At 39.2% G+C, this 18,362-nt stretch overlaps 1 protein-coding gene across 6 annotated transcripts in view; it reads left to right on the top strand.

Annotated features, from left to right (window-relative positions):
• The window catches only part of Dtl (denticleless E3 ubiquitin protein ligase homolog), a 40,389-nt gene that overhangs the window by 2,788 nt on the left and 19,239 nt on the right, over positions 1–18,362 (top strand). For 5 of the 6 annotated variants that reach the window (XM_031339048.1, XM_031339083.1, XM_031339076.1 and 2 more), the window contains exons 2-10: positions 2,903–3,028; positions 3,656–3,754; positions 4,846–4,907; positions 4,991–5,111; positions 9,477–9,542; positions 10,961–11,073; positions 14,862–14,935; positions 16,110–16,213; positions 16,441–16,545. In XM_031339048.1, the coding sequence (XP_031194908.1) occupies positions 2,903–3,028; positions 3,656–3,754; positions 4,846–4,907; positions 4,991–5,111; positions 9,477–9,542; positions 10,961–11,073; positions 14,862–14,935; positions 16,110–16,213; positions 16,441–16,545 (870 nt within the window). Of the gene's footprint in view, positions 1–2,902; positions 3,029–3,655; positions 3,755–4,845; positions 4,908–4,990; positions 5,112–7,321; positions 7,354–9,476; positions 9,543–10,960; positions 11,074–14,861; positions 14,936–16,109; positions 16,214–16,440; positions 16,546–18,362 lie in introns of those variants that run through there. The other variant, XM_031339092.1, reaches the window with a different exon arrangement.

Here is an 18,362-nt window from a genome sequence, read left to right as displayed (position 1 = left end):
TCAGACAGAGGAGCTTTGGAAATAGTGTGTGGGAGCTATTTAGTTGTCAAGGTCTCCGACAGTGCAAAGCTTTGTATCTTTCTTGTATGGGGGGCCTTTAGCTGTGTATTGAGGAAAGAATGGACTTTTCCAGATGAGTGTTGGTGTCTGGGGAACACTACAGGTTCATATTCATAGTACAATAAAGATCCAAAGTATATTATGGGGGAGATGCAGAAATAATGAACTAAGTAGAGCTTGCTCAATGAGTCACTTCAAATACTGTTTATCAGTCTGAGTATTAACTAAAGTAAAGAGGCAGAGTTAAGGAATTAGCTTCCTTGTGAAAATATCCAAAGCAAATTGTATCTTCAGCCAGGTGGTGGTGGTGCACGCCTTTAATCCCAGCACTTGGGAGGCAGAGGCAGGGGGATTTCTGAGTTGAGGCCAGCCTGGTCTACAGAGTGAGTTCCAGGACAGCCAGGACTACACAGAGAAACCCTGTCTCAAAAAAAAAAAAAAAAAAAAAGCGAATTGTATCTTCAGTTTTATTTATGTGATTCCTCTCTGAATGGACTTAAAATCCTACATCATATGCCTGAATTTACATTTCTTTACAATGTAGCCTTTTGTTTTCAAATTTACTTTTTTAGATTAGTATTTGTGAACATAACATGGTTTTAGTGGTCTTTCACAGATTACTTATAGGGTTATTTGATAATGAAAGTATGGAACCATGCCTCTACAAGCAATTTTAAAATCTAGATTAAGTTCCTTTCCTCCTTTCTACTCATTCCTTCTTAAACTTGATTAAGTGACATTTCTGTCAGGCAAAAATGTCTTCTCTGTTTGAGAGGGGTCGCTTTCTAATCATCTTTATCCCTTCTATTTTGCTAAAGGAAGGCATTCTCATCGTACACCTTGTATTGTCTCAGGATAGACAAACTGCTGGATGTCCAATACAGATTTTTAAATAAACAAAAATGTGAGAATTGGTAGTGCCCTAAGATGTAAGTTTAACGTCTGCAGCACTTACAACTTGTCAGCTCTTTATTTCATCTGGTCCTTGATCAGCAATTACTTCTTGAAAGAATGTTTCTCTTACTGAAGCTGAGCATGTTAATCTAAAAAAATCTGAAGGTTTTTGAGTGCTAATATGATCAAAAGCCTCAGGATGCCAGGCAGTGGTGGTGCATGCCTTTAATCCCAGCACTTGGGAGGCAGAGACAAGCAGATTTCTGAGTTTGAGGACAGCCTGGTCTACACAGTGAGTTCCAGGACAGCCAGGGCTACACAGAGAAACCCTGTCTCCAAAAACCAAACCAAACCAAAAACAAAAAAAAAAGCCTCAGGATGCCCAACCAATAAAATGTAAGCAAATTGGAAGCATTCTTGATCTCAAAAGTGTTTTGAATAAGAACATTCAACATTTATATATTTAAATGAGCAAACCTACATGTTCATACTAACCAGGTTTTAAGTGATGCCGTATTATTTAGAACCTTGATGTACATTAGAAAGTTGGCTTTCTTTCTGAATGAAATGAAAATTTACTTTGAGTTCTCTAAAGCCATATTCCTTAGGGACAGAGACAGACCACTTTTGAGTCATATCTCACATAAGATACTGGGTTCCTGTTAGAATTTTAGGATCCTAGATTTTCAGCACTTTTAGGAAAAAGGAAGTTAAATTACTAATCGATACAGTAACTCTTTGAATGCTGATTGTATTATGATTGCTGTTTGCTTGATTTTCTCATTCCACACTCCCAAAACACTTTTCATGGAAGGGAGTGACAGTTTAATTGGTAATGTCTTATTGGCTGTGTCTTGCTAGAAGAGGTCATAATACACGATTTTTCTACATTTAAGATGGTAAAACGGAACTGAATGTGGTAGAACATGCACTTGGGAGTCAGAGGTAGACGAATCTCTGAATTAAAGGCGAGTCTGATCTATGCCATAGTAAATTCAAGGCCAGCCAGAGTTCTACATAATGAGACTGTCTCAAAAAAAAACAAACCCAAAACATATATATATTACATATATATAATATATATATATAATATATATCTGTCTGTCTGTCTTAGTCAGGGTTTCTATTCCTGCACAAACATCATGACCAAGAAGCAAGTTGCGGGGGAAAGGTTTATTCAGATTACTTCCACACTGCTGTTCATCACCAAAGGAAGTCAGGACTGGAACTCAAGCAGGTCAGGAAGCAGGAGCTGATGCAGAGACCATGTAGGGATGTTCCTTACTGGCTTGCTCAGCTTGCTTTCTTATAGAATCCAAGGCTCCCAGCCCAGGGATGGCACCACCCACAAGGGGTCCTCCCACCTTGATCACTAGTTGGGAAAATGCCTTACAGCTGGATCTCATGGAGGCATTTTCTCAAGGGAGGCTCCTTTCTCTGTGATAACTACAGCTTGTGTCAAGTTGACACAAAACCAGCCAGTACTGTGTGTGTGTGTGTGTGTGTGTGTGTGTGTATCCAAATGTCCTCATAGTATTTTGATTTCTTTCTTAAAATGGCTTAAGAAAATAGCAGAAATGTCTGGTTGATCTCTTAAGTTGAAGGCCAGCCTGGTCAACAGAGTGAGTTCCAGCCAGACAGCCAGGGCTATTATACAGAGAAACCCTGTGTTGAAAGGAGAAAGGAAGAAAAAGAAAATACCAGAAGTGGTATTCTGAAGCACCACAGATAGTAGATCTAAGTTACATATGAAAGTCCTATATGAACAAATACTTAGCCCCGTGTGGTAGCTCATCCCTTTCATCCCCAGCACTTGGGAGGCAGAAGCAGGATTATTGCTTCCTTGCCTCAGAGACAAAAAAGACTAATGATACTTATCTTTAGATATGTGGGAAATGCCAAAACATAATGTTACATTTTAATTCTTAAAGGAACTGTCTTGTTCTAGGGTGGTCTTCACATTACCCTCTACAGTCCCTTCTAAGTGGTTATCAGTGCAACTGTAACGATGAACACACATCTTATGGAGAAACGGGAGTCCCAGTTCCTCCTTTTGGATGCACCTTCTGTACTGGTGAGAAAAATGTCTAAACACACTAAGCCTGAACAGAACATTGCTTCCTAATTAGAGGGAAAATAGACTTTGAAAGAAAAGTAACTTAGGTAGATGTTAAAATTATTCTCATAACTGGTGATTTATAAGGTACGGAGATATTTTTAAAATGAAGGCTTTTTTTTCCTAGCAATCATTTTAAAAATGTGAATAGAATTTCTTGTCTCCAGTCTAATAGTTTAACTGAGGAAAGGTCTTAAAATTAAATTTAAAACCAATAGATTCTATCTGCTGGTGGTCTGTATCCTGGTTTTATTTGCTATTGGCCAGTACTACTCTTGATTTAGTCGTCAGAGTATCTGAAGACTATTTTGATGGTTAGTCAGTTTTTTAAAAATTATGTTTATGTTACAAGTGTTTTACTTGTGTATATGTTTATGCACCACAAAGGCCAGAAGAGGGCCTTAGATACCTGGGAACTACAGTTGCAGACAATTGTGAACTGCCATGTGGGTGCTGAGAATCAAACCCCAGTTTTCTATAAGAACAGTAAATACTCTTGACCTGAGCTATCTCTCAGCCCTTTTTTGAGTAGCTTGGTACTGTTTACTCATTTTGAAAGTCCTTATATATTCTGTTTCTCTTCAGCTCCCAGTATGGAGCATATATTAGCAGTTGCTAATGAAGAAGGCTTTGTCAGATTATACAATACAGAATCACAAACTACCAAAAAGACATGCTTCAAGGGTAAGTCTGTAATTTTTAACATTTTAATTCATAAAACCTTTAATTCATAGAATTACTGTTTTACTATAAGGATGATGGTCAGCTTGGGTGGAATAAGGTAGATTATCATGCACATGATAAGAACAGTGCGAGGTAAGCACCTGCACAGAACTAGCATGCAGGGTCTAAGCAAGCAGGACCTCAGATGCCAAAACTAAAGTCAGACTAACGGTATTTCCTTGTTAGGGCTTTGTGAAGGCTTTTGACATAGAGAATGTTTTGAGACGATTCTATTTTAGAGAATACTTCTAATACTCAGAAAATAATTTTATTTTTTTGGGAAAGTGCATGTACATGAGTGTGGAGGCCAGAAGTGTTGTTAGATGTCCTCCTGAATCATGTTCTGCCTTACTTTTTGAGACAAGATATTTCACTGGATGTGGAGCTCATTAATTTTATTGTACTTGTACCTGGTATTTGTTTGGGTGTCCGGCATGTGAACTCAGGTCCTCTTGCTGGTGGAGCAAGTGCTTTACCCACTGAGTCATCTCTCTCTCCCTCATTTGATGTTAGATAGTGGCTCGTGCATGTGTCCTGGAGGGACTGTGTGACGTCTGTGATTCCGTAATGGGCTTTGGCCTGTTGACAATAGAGTACTAACTACCATCTTATAATGAAAACCTCCAGAGTGTCTTAGTTACAGATTGCTGTGAACTGACACCATGGCCACAGCAACTCTTACAAAGAAAAACATTTCATTGGGGGCTGGCTTATTTAGAGTTTGAGTCCATTAGCATGGCAGCTTGCAGGCAGACAGCAGGTGTAGGTACTGGAGGAGCTGAGAGTTCTACATCTTGATCCACAGTCAGCAGAAGACTGCTGCACTAGGCATAGGGTATAGTAGATCTCAAAGCCCACCCTCACAGTGACATACTTCCTCCAGCAAGGCCACACCTACTCTAATAAGACCCCAACACTTAATAGTGCCACTCCCTGTGGGCCAAGTACTCACATTCCTACTTAAGCTACCATAAAAGGTGTTTAAACTTCTAAAGGTAGGACTATCATAGAATACATTCTGGATCTGTCACATTTATATTTTCTTTGTTTAGAGTGGATGGCTCACTGGAATGCTGTCTTTGACCTGGCCTGGGTCCCTGGTGAACTTAAACTTGTAAGTGACTTCCATTTTATTAGGTCTGAGTAGATGCTGATAAAGGGTTTCTTTCCTAAATTTTACTATATTATTTTTGGAAGGTTACAGCAGCCGGTGATCAAACAGCCAAATTTTGGGATGTAAGAGCTGGTGAGCTAATGGGAACATGCAAAGGCCACCAGTGCAGCCTCAAGTCTGTAGCTTTTTCCAAGTTTCAAAAAGGTAGGTTGGTATTCATCGTTTTCCTTGATGGTGGGGAGATAAAATGACATTTTTGTTTATCTTTGCTCTCTCAAAATTGTCACTTTACCTAACTAGGTGGTGGACATTTTATTTTAACTGAAAATATAATGAAGTTAGTTGGTGGTACCCATTTAAATCTATTTTTATTATTATATTTTAATGTGTATGGGTCTTTCTGTGTATGGGTCTTTCCCGGGCATATATCTGTGCACTGCATGTGTGCCATACCTGCCAAGGCCAGAAGAGGGCACTAGATCCTTTAGAACTAGAATTAAGAAGGTTGTGAGCCATGCTGAGGGGTTTGGGAATCCAACCAGATCCTCTGGAAAATCAGTGCTCTTAATCTCTGAGCCATCTCTCCAGACCCTTGTGTCTGTTCTTTGGTTATTATCTTCAGCTTTTCCTGGGAAGGTAATAGACTTAGGACAATTTTACTTTTTCTATGACCAACTTTGCAAGTGGGTAAGATAGTATTATTGTTAGCTGTAAGATAATTGATTTATTCTTATCCCTGTCTAGCTTCAAATGGATGAGACACAAACTGTTTTTTTTTTTTTTATTAGGCTCTGTGCAATTACTGGAAAGTTACCCCTAAACTAATTCTCTAATGCTAGACTGGCTGCTTCTCCAAATACTTGCTGTTTGAATCTTCCTGGGTATTTCTGCTTCAGCAGTGTGGTATCCTGGGGAAGCATTTCCCTCTCACCCATGCCGCTGGTCCATCATGACTTATCTCCATCTTCTCTTCTGTGCTCTTTCTCTCTCCTTTCTCCTTATACTTCGTGGTTCCTACCTACCACCCCCAAACTCCATTTCTCTTTATTCTCTCCAGCAATTGGCTGTAGCCACCTTTATTCAACCAATAGTTTTAAATTGTGGAGCACAGTTTGCATAGCATCACTTGGTGTGTGTGTGAGGATCTGCGATGGAGGTGTGGGGGGGGGGAACGTACTTAGCATTTGAATGCATAGCAGCACCAGACTAACCCCCAACAGTTTTTTGAGTTTTTGGAGTCAGGGTCTCATTTTGTAGACCTCACTATGTAAAGCAGATAGCTTCAAAATCACTGAGGTTCCTTTGTTTCTGCCTCCTGAGTACTAGGATTAAAGGCATATGCCACTTCACTTGGCAAAATATCCTGTTTTTATTTATCCATACAAATGCTCAGGAATACTGAACTAAGCTATTGAGTGGTTTAGACTTTTGGCAAAGTTAAATTATTTTGTATTTCTGAGAGAGGCTCTCAAACTACCCAGAACCTTGTGGTCGTCCATGTTGGGCTTACAGAAATGTGCCATTGTCTCCAGGTTTATGCTGTTGTAGTTGCTGTTAAGCTGAAATTCTGAAAAGGCATTGTGTGTCGGGAGTTTTGATCCCACATAACTGTTTGTTAACAATGTATTGTGTGAAGTTAAGAATGTATGTGTTCTCATTTGTTGAACTCTTAACATTTAAATTTAAGTTCATATAAAGCTTATAGGGATAATTTATAATCATGAAATTTTACCTAATTTAACAGTTCTGGAAAGGGAAACACCATGTCTATTAGTGCCTTTGCCTAAGTTTTAAAACTGTAGATAAGTTTATGCCAATGTCATGTAAAAGAAAATGCACTTTGGCCAGAAAGAGGAGGAATAGCATTAGATTTTCTGGTAGATAATTAAAGTTAACTGTAAATTTATTTTCTTGTCTCCTAAAAACTTACATATATTTGAACCTCTTTCATTCTTCATTTAGTTTAAAGCCAGTCCTCCTTCCTAAACTGGTAGTTCTCCACCCTAGTGATCTTTCTTTCTTTTTTTTTTTTTTAAAGATTTATTTATTTATTATATGTAAGTACACTGTAGTTGTCTTCAGACACACCAGAAGAAGGCATCAGATCTCATTACAGATGGTTGTGAGCCACCATGTGGTTGCTGGGATTTGAACTCAGGACCTTGGGAAGAGCAGTCAGTGCTCTTAACCGCTGAGCCATCTCTCCAGCCCCGTGATCTTTCATTATTTGATTTTTTTAACATGCTAATTAAATGGTAATCTCTAGTAGATGAGCCAGGTTATCTGTGTGCTTTTCTCTCTGTTGGATTCCAGTGTCTTGCTATAGTTGAGGAATATTTTTTTAAATTTAAACTTACTTTGAGAACTTTATAAGTGAATACTGTATTCATAATATCTCTACCTCTCCCCTCCAGCTCCTTCTGTGTAACTCCACATTCTCAAACATGTATGTATGTGTCAGATGTCTGTAACTGTGGGGATATTACTTTTCTTTTAGTTCCTGCTTGATCATGGGCAGACCTTCTAACAACTTTTTTTCCTAATTTCTTCATTATTAGTCAGAAGTATAATAAAGCTCACACCTGTTTAGAGATAAAATCTGAAAGTTAATTTGAATTTTTGGTTGGCTCAGGGAAAGTGGGCCACACTAGCAAGTATATATGTACAAACTGACAACAAGACCAGTCTGTGGTATTAGAAAGCTTTTATTGTAGGTATGAGAGAGAACCACCAAAGGCATTGAGAAGAGTAGAACTGAGGGAGAAAGTAGACTAAACATGGCCAGCCAGCAGACAGCACCTGGCCATGCGTGAAGCAGGAGGGACAAAGTGAGGGACGTGCAGACAGACAGAGCATAGCTGAGAAAGCAGGGTTCTAAGGACACCAGTGAGTAGCTGGGGTGGGGGAAACCCAGGAACTGGGGAAGTTTAGAGTAGAGGAGGTGGTGAGAAGACCTAGGACTTAGAAAACTGTACTTGTGAAAACAGTACTTAGAAAACGGGTACTTGTGATGCCAAAGGGAACCTGGAGGACGAAGTGTACTTGGGAATGCTAATAAGCACTACAGATAGCCATTTGCCCCATCTGCCTTTTGGAATTTGAGGAGGTGGAGTTTCCTTTGGACCTAACACTATATACAGTCTACTGAGCCCATTTAATGTTGCTTTTCTTGTACATGTATTTAAGGCTGATCATTGGGAATTAAAATTTATCAGGAGGAGGAAATTGATTTTCCTTTAGTTCTTCATCCAAGGATGAAGCTTTATGAAATTCCCTCTATCCGTGCTAGCATGTCAATTGGTATAGTCATTATGTGGGTTTTGATTGGGCAGCCATACTGTTGAGATTTCAAAGGCATGTTATACCAAGAAGCTACCATCTCACAGCAGGTGCTCTGCTCTTCTGGCTCCTGAGATCTTTTAACACTCTGGCTCCTGTAGTGTTCACGGAGTCTTGGGTGTGGCGGTTATGTTATAGACCTACCTGTTGAGGGTGGGCATACAACAATGACTTACTTGCACCCTGAGCAGTGTGAGTCTTTGTCAGCAGTTTCCATCTGCTGCCAAAAGCTGCTTTGATGAGGGTAGAGCCCTGCCTTTACCTTGCTGGTGTACAAGAGGGTAAACTGTTCAAACCATATTGTATACCATAACATTTGCTGTTTTTAAACTGTATATTTAAACAGTTTTAGTTTACTCAGAGTTGTGCGGTAATTAATTGGGGGGGGCAATGAATCTATCAATCAATTGGTTAACTCCATCATATCATCCAGAGATGAGGCTGAATTTGAATATATAAGTAAAGGTTCTATTTAAACCTCTGTATGTGTCTAGCTCACCTGCTTGGGCAGCTCTTCCTGTGGTAGAGCCCTCTCCACCCCAGGCTCTTTCCTGCTTCCACTGTCTTAAAAGGAAGCTGGCAGGTCTTTCTGTTGACATTAACTTTGCCTCGATTGCTCCAGTCTAATCACCTGATTGAGTTGTTAGCTCCTACAAAATTCATTTTTTTTTTTGAGTGTCTACAGAGATCTCAAGTAGTTGGTTTGGTGCTTTGTTCACTTTATAGCTATTAGAGTTAAGTCAGTTTGTTAATTGTTCACTCTTCCATCTAGGAAGCAGAATTTCTTTTTAAATATTTTGTAAATGTGCATATTTTGCAGTGATCTTGTGCATGCTAAGCAAATGCAGGGCCACTAAAGCTGTATGCCTAGCTTCCACTTTTAAATAAACGGAAGTTCCGTGTTCTATCCAGTGCTGGTGCTCTACCATACCCAGACATCGTACTTACCTGCTAAGAGGACTTTTAGACGTTACTTATCTTAAAATAGGAATAGTGCCTGCCTACTAGATTGACAGGCAGAGTTGAGGTAATGTGTGAAAACTGTGGAGAACTTAAGATATCTTAAGGGAGTAGGTTCTCCTATGTGCTAACAATTGCTACACTGTCGTTTTCCTTACTATAATCTCTGGTGCCAAATTCAGTACTTTTGGAGAATGCATTCTCTGGGAAATTGCTTAAATGGAAATGTGTCTTTGATTAGTTTTACAACATCTTGATCTCTTCCCACAGCTGTATTCTGTACAGGTGGGAGAGATGGCAACATTATGATCTGGGACACCAGGTGCAACAAAAAAGGTAACTAGTTCTGGCTTAATTTTAATAAGTGTGGTTCACCCTATGCTTAATAAAATAAGATACTCGAAATGAAATGAAATGAAATGAAATGAAATGCTAGTGGTTTCATCTGATTCCAGCAGGGTGCACCTGTTCCAAGTCCTGCTAAATTCTTAAGGTAATGATTATTGCAAAGCTATTAATAGTTGTTCTTAATTTCATATTGTCTCTGAATTATAACTCCATCTACCTAAATTATTAATAGAATTAAAACTAGTAATGCATAGTTCACTGAATAAAGGCTTGTTTGAGGTGTTTTTATTCTTAATTTTTCTTTTTCATCCTAACAAGATGGCTTATTAAACAAAGGTGCTAGTCATCAAACCCCAACTACCCGAGTTCAGTTCCTATATGTAGGAGAAGAGAACTCCCTCAAGTTGTCCTCTGACCTCCACTCTCCCCTCACATTAAAAAAATTAATTTTGCCTTTTTTTAAAAAATCAGATTATATTGAATATAACCTTGTATTGTACCATGGTGGTATTAAAGGAGATGGTCATTGGTGTGTTTATCATTCATTTATGTATTGATTTTAAAATGTTAAGCTATTTTTGTGGAGCAGTTTTAATTTCATAGCAACATTAAAGTGTAGAGAGTTCCATATATACTAAACACCTACACAGACTCAGCTTTTCCTGTCATTCAGTTGGTACATTTTTCAGCTGGTAAGCGTTGGCTGATACATAATTATCCCAAATTCATAATTTGTATCAGTGTTTATTTTTCATGTTACACATGCTATGATCTTGACAAAAAGATGACATGTATCTGCAATTGTAATACATAGAATACTTGCGTTGCCTAAAGTATGTCTGCTCAGGAACCTTGCTTCCTCACAAAGCCTGGCTACCACTGAGGGATGGCTTTTTTTAACTGTTTCCATGGTTTTCCAGATTTTCATAATTGGAGTCATGTCATATCTCATTTCTTTTTAGCACAGAATTATTCTTTGTGCAGGTATACCACATTGAATCCATTCATCCTCTGAAGGATACCTTGATTGTTTACATGTTTTAGCCATTATGAATAAAACTGTATATATCTGTGTTTTTTGTTCTTTGTGTGATAAACTGGCTCTTTGGGATTTTGAGGATTTGTTTGTTTGTTTTGCTTTTTAATTTATTGTGTGTATACACATACCACAGCACATAAGGATCCATTCTCCCATTTGAACATGTGAGTAGGGAAGCAAACTCAGGTCATCAGGCTTGCCAACAAGTATCTTTACTGAGACTCTTTGGGGTTTTTTTGTTTGTTTGTTTGTTTGTTTTTTTATACTAGTTAGTCAAAAATCACAAAATTTTGAGGTTCTATGTAAATGATTAAATATTGCTTTCAGCTTGAAATCAGAAAACACTAAAATCCTTGGAATCTTTCAGATGGATTTTATAGACAAGTGAATCAAATTAGTGGAGCTCACAATACTGCTGACAAGCAAACCCCTTCAAAGCCCAAGAAGAAACAAAATTCAAAAGGACTTGCTCCTTCTGTGGTAAGGTTTTAGAGAAGTATATGTGTAAATAGGCGGTGGTTATTGTATTTACTTGCTTTTGAGGCAAGATCTCTGTGTATGCTTAGGCTGGTCTGGAATACATGATCTTTCTGCCTGGACCTACCAAATGTTAGAACTGTAGATGTGAGCCACCGTTCATGACATGAGTGGCTCCTAACAGTAGGGAGAATCAAATCTCTCTTTAAGGAATTAGTTAGGCCAAAAGATGGATGTAACTCTTAATTTCTTTGGTATTAACTGTTTATAATTTGCTTAGTACCACTGCAATGGTTCTCAAACTCCAGTGGATTGTATAGGGATGGTAAAGATTCAGCTTTCTGAGCATACATATGCATTTGTTATAAAAGGTGAAAAGGTATAGTTTGTGTTATTTTTTTTTAATGAAAATAGGTAATATAAAGATGGATGGAGTTTTAGTTATTCTACATATTATAGTCAACTTACTGTAAATTTGATGCTGAAATATAATTTTAGTATTAAACTTTTGGACGTGCTTGCTAGATCTGGTAGATTGATCTGTATTTATGACTTGTACATTATTTAGAGAAATGTCAAAGCAAAGCGTCATGCAGATGCTTAAGCAAAGACTGTTAAACAGGAACTACACTGCCGGGCAGGCCTGCTGCTAGTCCCACATACTATAGACAGACACCAAGATCTCAGAGTTATATGGATATGGGGGAAAGGAGCAAGTCACCTTGAGTGAAAGAAATATATTCAGAAGATTAAGGGAACCCTGGTGTTTGGGGCACAGTAGTTTGATGTAGAATAAACACATGTACAGCTTTTAAACCAGTAGTTCTCAACCTGTGGGTCCCAACCCCCTTGGATCACATCAGATATCCTACATATCAGATATTTCAATTCATACCAGCAAAATTACAGTTATGAAGTGACAATGAAAACTTTAAAGGTCTCCATGACATGTGGAGCTGTATCAAAGGGTTACGGCATTAACAAGGTTGAGAACCACTCCTTTAAAACAGTATTTAAAGAAAAAGAGTAAACTGAGTCATTACTAGCTACTTTAAACAAGCATCTTAACCACAAAATCATTTTTTCAATCTTCAAGAATGTAGGTTCACATTCTTAACCAAATGAAAGTGAATAAATTCACACTTGAAAGTGTTTTATCTCAACAGGAGAGAATAACTGTTCCTTTTGATCTTGTAGAAAGATGGGAGCCTTCAGAAATAAAGTAGGCTACTTTCTCAGGTTATTTAAGCCACATACCCCAGAACCCCTCCTCGGGCATGCATGATGCCTTGTTTCAGTCTCTCTTGGCTTCTTGCTCCCTATAGAGTGTAGGTCTGATCTCCCCCAAACTTGTGCGGTTGGCCAGCAGCCCTGGGGGTGTTCCTTCACCCTTTCCTGGATATGACCCAGTGAGTCACTCAGTAGCTGGTGGCATTGGGGTAGGGGATTGCTATGCTTGTGGAAAGTGAGTAGAGGCTTCTTATCATGGGTGGGTATCATCAGGCATGTGGGAAGCCAAGTTCAGCTTATAAGATCCCCAGCCTGTCGGCAGCCTTGCCTTTTTTTTTTTTTTTTTTTTTTTTTGCAATATATGGATCAGGCATTCCAGCAAATAAGACCATCTTATACCCTGACCCTGCTGCATTTTACCACTGTACATCATATGTGTGGAATGTGTTGCTGTAGTCGTATGTGTAGTAGACAGAAGCTTGAAACATGACCATAGTACATACTTTTTCTAGAAAAGTGGCCGGCTGGCGAGATGGCTCAGCAGGTAAGAGCACTGACTACTCTTCTGAAGGTCCTAAGTTCAGATCCCAGCAACCACATGGTGGCTCTCAACCACCTGTAATGAGATCTGACGCCCTCTTCTGGTGCATCTGAAGACAACTATAGTATATTACACTGGAGCGAGCCGGGCCGGAGCATGCAGGCAAACACTCATATACATGGTTATCGTAGTTCATAAATGTAAAATAAAAAAATAAATCTAAAAAAAAAAAAAAGTAGCCATTGATCTCATTAATGCAGTTTTCTGATGCTCCTGTATGTGAGGTCTGAATAAATATTTAGGGGGAAGTGTAACTGCTAAACTATAGTGACTGAACAGTGCATTCTTCATTCCATCCACTATGTGTGTGGAGACCAGATGACATTAAAATGTCAAAATTCATTGGATTCCAAGAGAACCTGTGAGAGTAGCACTTAGGAGTTTAAGTTCCCCTAACCAGCGCCTTTTCTGCACATGTAACTGAACTGCTGAATCAGACACAGCAGAAATCAATTTTCCTATGCTAGAGAGCTTCTGAGCAGACTTGGACAAATCATCTTTCAGTGACCAGTTTTTTCCTCTGTTTATTTGTGTGGTATGCTCAGGTTGGTGTGCTTTTGTGAAAATCAGAGGACAACTTTTAGAAAGTCATTTTTCTCCACCATGGTCTCTTGTGATCAAACTCAGGCTGCCAAGCTTGCACAGCAAGTGCATTTTTATTCTTCTGGACTATCTTGCTAAGTTAATGTTAGCATATATAATAGTAATGTTTAGGCTGTTTCCTTAGTAACATCTAGAATTACTGGGAAAAGATTAAGGGACCAGCAACATGGCTCAGTGGGTAAAGGAGCTTTCTGTCATTCTTGATGCCCTGAAATTGATCCCTGGAGTGCACACAATGGAAGGAGAGAATTGACTCTAGCAGGTTGTCCTCTGACCTCCACATGTGTGCCCACATACATAGATGGCATATGTGGAGAGATCAAAGGACAACTTATGGGAGCCCAGTTCTCTCCTACCATGTGGATTGTGAATATTGAACTCAGTTCTTCAGGCTTGGCAACAAGTATCATACCCACTGAAACATCTTACCAAACTAGGGAAATTATTTTGTTTTTTGTTTTTCCAGACAGGGTTTCTCTGTATAGCCCTGGCTGTCCTGGAGCTCACTCTGTAGACAAGGCTGGCCTCGAACTCAGAAATCCACCTGCCTCTGCCTTCCAAGTGCTAGGATTAAAGGCGTGCGCCACCACCACCCAGCAAACTAGGGAAATTTTTGCTTTTTTGTAAGTGTAGTTTTGTTTCTTTGGTTCATGTTGGGTTTTTTGTTTTGTTTTGTTTTGTTTTGTTTTGAGACAGGATCTCTAAATAGCTCAGCTGACCTGGAACTTACTATGTAAACCAGGCTGGGCTGAACTCACAAGAGATCTACCTGCCTCTGCCTCCCACCTGCTAAGTTTTAAAGAATGCACCACCATGCCCCCTGCCTTTTGTGTTAATAAACTTTTAAAAAATAATCTATATTCTTTTCCCCTTTCCCTTTACGCTTGCCTTTTACCCCTCCCTGGTCTCTCAAAATAATGGCTTCTCTGTCTTTGTTATTGTTGTGTATATACATACGCATACATGCCTAAATACATAAATTTAACATGATGTGTTTCTTCGGTGTATATGATTTCAGGGCTGACCACATGGTATGGAATAACAGGGCAGGGGCTTCCTTTCTGGAGGGTACTATTTCTCCTGCTCTCAGCATTCTTCCGTTGCTTAGAGTTGTTTGTCTAAATGTGGGACCCTGGGAGATCCCTCTTCCATGTTAGGATGTCTAATAGTGTACTTCTTTGGGTCTTGTTTAGGCAACCATATTGTTAAGATATTATCAGTGAAGCTTCCTGGCATTTTTAGGAGACACAGTCTCACAGCAGCTTCAGAAAAGCTAGTGTTAAGTACCTTGTTATGTACCCTGGTGAAGCTGCAATGCCCAAAACAGAATTTCCTTTTTTCTCTCTTGTGCCTTTAGGATTCCCAGCAGAGTGTTACTGTGGTCCTCTTTCAGGATGAGAATACATTAGTCTCAGCAGGAGCCGTGGATGGGTAAAAGACTTTATTTCTTCTGCTTTCTACCCCACTGCCTGTGTGGGCTGTGGTAGTACCTAGTCCCATTGAAGTAATTATGTATGTACCTTATTTTAGACACAGTGGGTGCTGGATCTGGGAAGAAGCTTACAGGTCACACTGGACAATAGAAATTGACATGATACATGTGTTTGCCTGGCACAAAGCAGTGCCTGCTGCTGCAGGGTGCGTGGCTTGCTTGGGATATAAACAGTAAAGTTAAGGCCTACATTCTTCAATGTGCATGTTATCTACAATTGATCCAAATACTGATGGCCAAATAAGTCTGCGGTGCTTGTTCATTTGTTCTTTTCTGCACAGAGTACTGTAAAATAGATTGTTTATATGCGGGGCTTCTTTACATGTACAGCTTTGCCTATTATATTTCCAGTTATAAATACAATTCTATATTCAAGTTTTTAATTTTAAAAATGGTCTTACTAAAGGTACTGCTATTTTATGGTAAATGTGTAGTTCTAGATAATCCACAAAAATGAGTGAGACAATTATCCCAATAGGTAAAATGAAAAAGATTTTCTTCTTTCACAGGCAAGCATGTTTAGTTAAGGAGTTATGTATAGAAATAAAGCATAGGGTGTGCACCCTGTGTTTCTGGGGATATACGCAGCGTTAAAGGTTAGGAAGTGTTTTTTCTAGAAGAACAATGGAGCAATGACTGTTGACATCTGACCTCTGTCTTCCTTTTCCCGCTGCCCTGGGATAAGTGTCAATGACTCATCACTGGGTCACATCGCATCTGTTTCCCTTTGTACAAATTAAAAGCTTGACATTGAAAACAGTCGTATGAAATAGTTACATTGGATTCCAATAAGTTGTCCTCAGTGTGCCTGGGCAGTGTGTCAGAGGACATAGATTAAAAGTCATTTCACACTTGTGTAAGTAACATTGTTAGGATAGGTGTAGACTAGAGTCAAACTACCCTTTCCCAGGGGTCACCTAAGATCATCTGCATATCAAATGTTTGCATTATGATTTGTAGCAGTAGCAAAATTACAGTTGTGAAGTAGCCATGAAAATAATTCTATGGTTGGGGTCACTGCAACATGCAGAATTGTATTAAAGAGCCACAGCATTAGGAAGGTTGAGAACCACTGGTCTAGATGGTTTATGAAGTATTTGTCTTGGTTTTTAGAATAATCAAAGTATGGGATTTACGCAAGAATTACACTGCTTACCGACAAGAGCCCATAGCATCCAAGTCTTTCCTGTACCCGGGTACCAGCACTCGGAAACTAGGTGAGCCTTGGTAGAATGTGGGGTGAAATGAATTTTTGTTAGAAAAGTGTTACTACCAGGCTAATTTCAGCAAAACCTTGAGAAACAGTTAAGGATATGGATGTAAAGATAAAAATCCTAATACAGTTTTGATTTCTTTATATTTTTGAAACAATTATCTTATGGCATGAACTATTCTTGGCCCCACACTTTAAGCTCACTGACAGTCTGTTATTAACTTTTCCCAGGATACTCGAGTTTGGTTTTAGACTCTACTGGCTCTGCTTTATTTGCTAACTGCACAGATGACAACATCTATATGTTCAATATGACTGGCTTAAAGACTTCTCCAGGTACAATGTTATTCAAATTCTCTGATCAGGAAACTAATACTTGCTCTTTTGTTAATGAGAGGACTATTCAAATCTTTCTTCAAAAGTTAAACTCAGCTAGGGAATCTAGCTCTGGTACTTGTCTGGTGATCTAGGTTCAATCCCCAGTACAACCAAAAAAAGAAAGAAAGGAAATAAAAAGAATACTTTATGGCCTGGAAAGATGGCTCAGTTGGTAAAGTGCTTGCCACACAGACATGAGGACCTGAGTTTAATTTAGATCCCTAGCATCCACATGTACTCCATCTGCTGGGGAAGCTCGGGAGACTCCTGGGCTTGTGGCTAGCTAGTCCTGTGGAATTGGTGAACTTGGGGTTCAGTGAGAGGCTTATCTAAAGTTGGAGGTGGGGAAGACACCTGGTATCATTGACATCTGGCTTCCACATAGCGTATATACCACTCACAGGACACACAAGATAAAATGTAGTCCTGGTTCATTATCGAGTGTGTACTGTTTTATGTATATTTCCTATAATGCAGCACCATAGCGTCTTGAGTTTAGTTTGCCTTTCTACAATTTTAAAATAGTTCTTGTGGGTAGGCTTGTTTTTTAGAATGCTAGCTAGCTAGGTGTGTTGGCACATGCTTAGTCCTAGCACTCAGGTAACAGAGATAAGTGGGCCTCTGAGTGACAGGTAGGACTGCAAGATAAAGAGACCTTGTGTCAAAAAATGAGAGTTAAATGTACTCATTGTCTGGTAATTACTTGCCTTTCCAAAACTTTGGAAAGGACAAGGACTTCATGCTTGTGACTTTTGTTTTCAATTCACGGTATTATAATGTACTAATAATTATATCTCATGCTCAGTTTAGCATAGAAAAATTAAGTTGAAAGCCAGGCAGTGGTGGTGGTGCACACCTTTAATCCCAGCGACTTGGGAGGCAGGGGCAGGTGGATTTCTGAGTTCAAGGCCAGCCTGGTCTACAAAGTGAGTTCCAGGACAGCCAGGGATACACAGAGAAACCTGTCTCAAAAAAAAAAGAAAAGAAAAGAAAAAGGAAGAAAGAAAGAAAAATTAAGTTGAAACCAGGAGTAATACCACATGCTTAAAATCTCAGTGTTTGGGAGACTGAGGCAGGGGGATCAGGAGTTCAAGGCCATCTTAAGTTGCATAATGACTGTTTTTGCCATATCTAAAACATTTGCAGTGTGCTTCATTCCAGCTCTTCCTAGATCAGCAGAGAGCAATAAAAACAGGGTTAGTCTCAGGCAATGGATGTGCACACCTTTAATCCCAGCCCTTGATAGGCAGAGGCAGGTTGAGTTCAAGGCCAGTCTGGTCTACAGAGTGCAGGACAGCCAAGACTACACCGAGAAACTTGGCCTTGAAAAACAAACAAAAAACTAAGGTTAGTAGGAAGTTCAGTTTATAATTTTCTGTTCATAGTTCAATGCAAAAATAAATAACTTGAGTTTTGAAGCAGTGCTCAGAATGAAGGAACTTCTATTTTGTAGGTCTTTATCATAGTGAGGGCTGTTGTTGAGTGTGTGAGTGTTGTATCTTAGGCACAGTTAAAGGCTATTATTGAGCCATAATGTAGGTGCTGAGAATTGAACCGGGGCCTCTAGAAAAGCAGTCGGTGCTCTTAACTCTGAGAACCAGTTTGGTTTTGTTTTTATTTAAAAGGTATAAATACAAAGGCTTTTTTTCCTGGCGTGTTTTTTAAATGGTATGAATTTATCTAGTAAGAAACCTAACCCTGACAAAGCAGTTTACAGATGAACATATATTGTGCCCCTCTAGGTCCATCTATCATTCAGCCTGTTAAAGAGTTAG

Source organism: Mastomys coucha, unplaced genomic scaffold (genome assembly GCF_008632895.1).
Source record: "Mastomys coucha isolate ucsf_1 unplaced genomic scaffold, UCSF_Mcou_1 pScaffold1, whole genome shotgun sequence".
NCBI classification, from domain to species: domain Eukaryota; kingdom Metazoa; phylum Chordata; class Mammalia; order Rodentia; family Muridae; genus Mastomys; species Mastomys coucha.
This window is presented reverse-complemented; position numbering and strand designations above follow the sequence as displayed.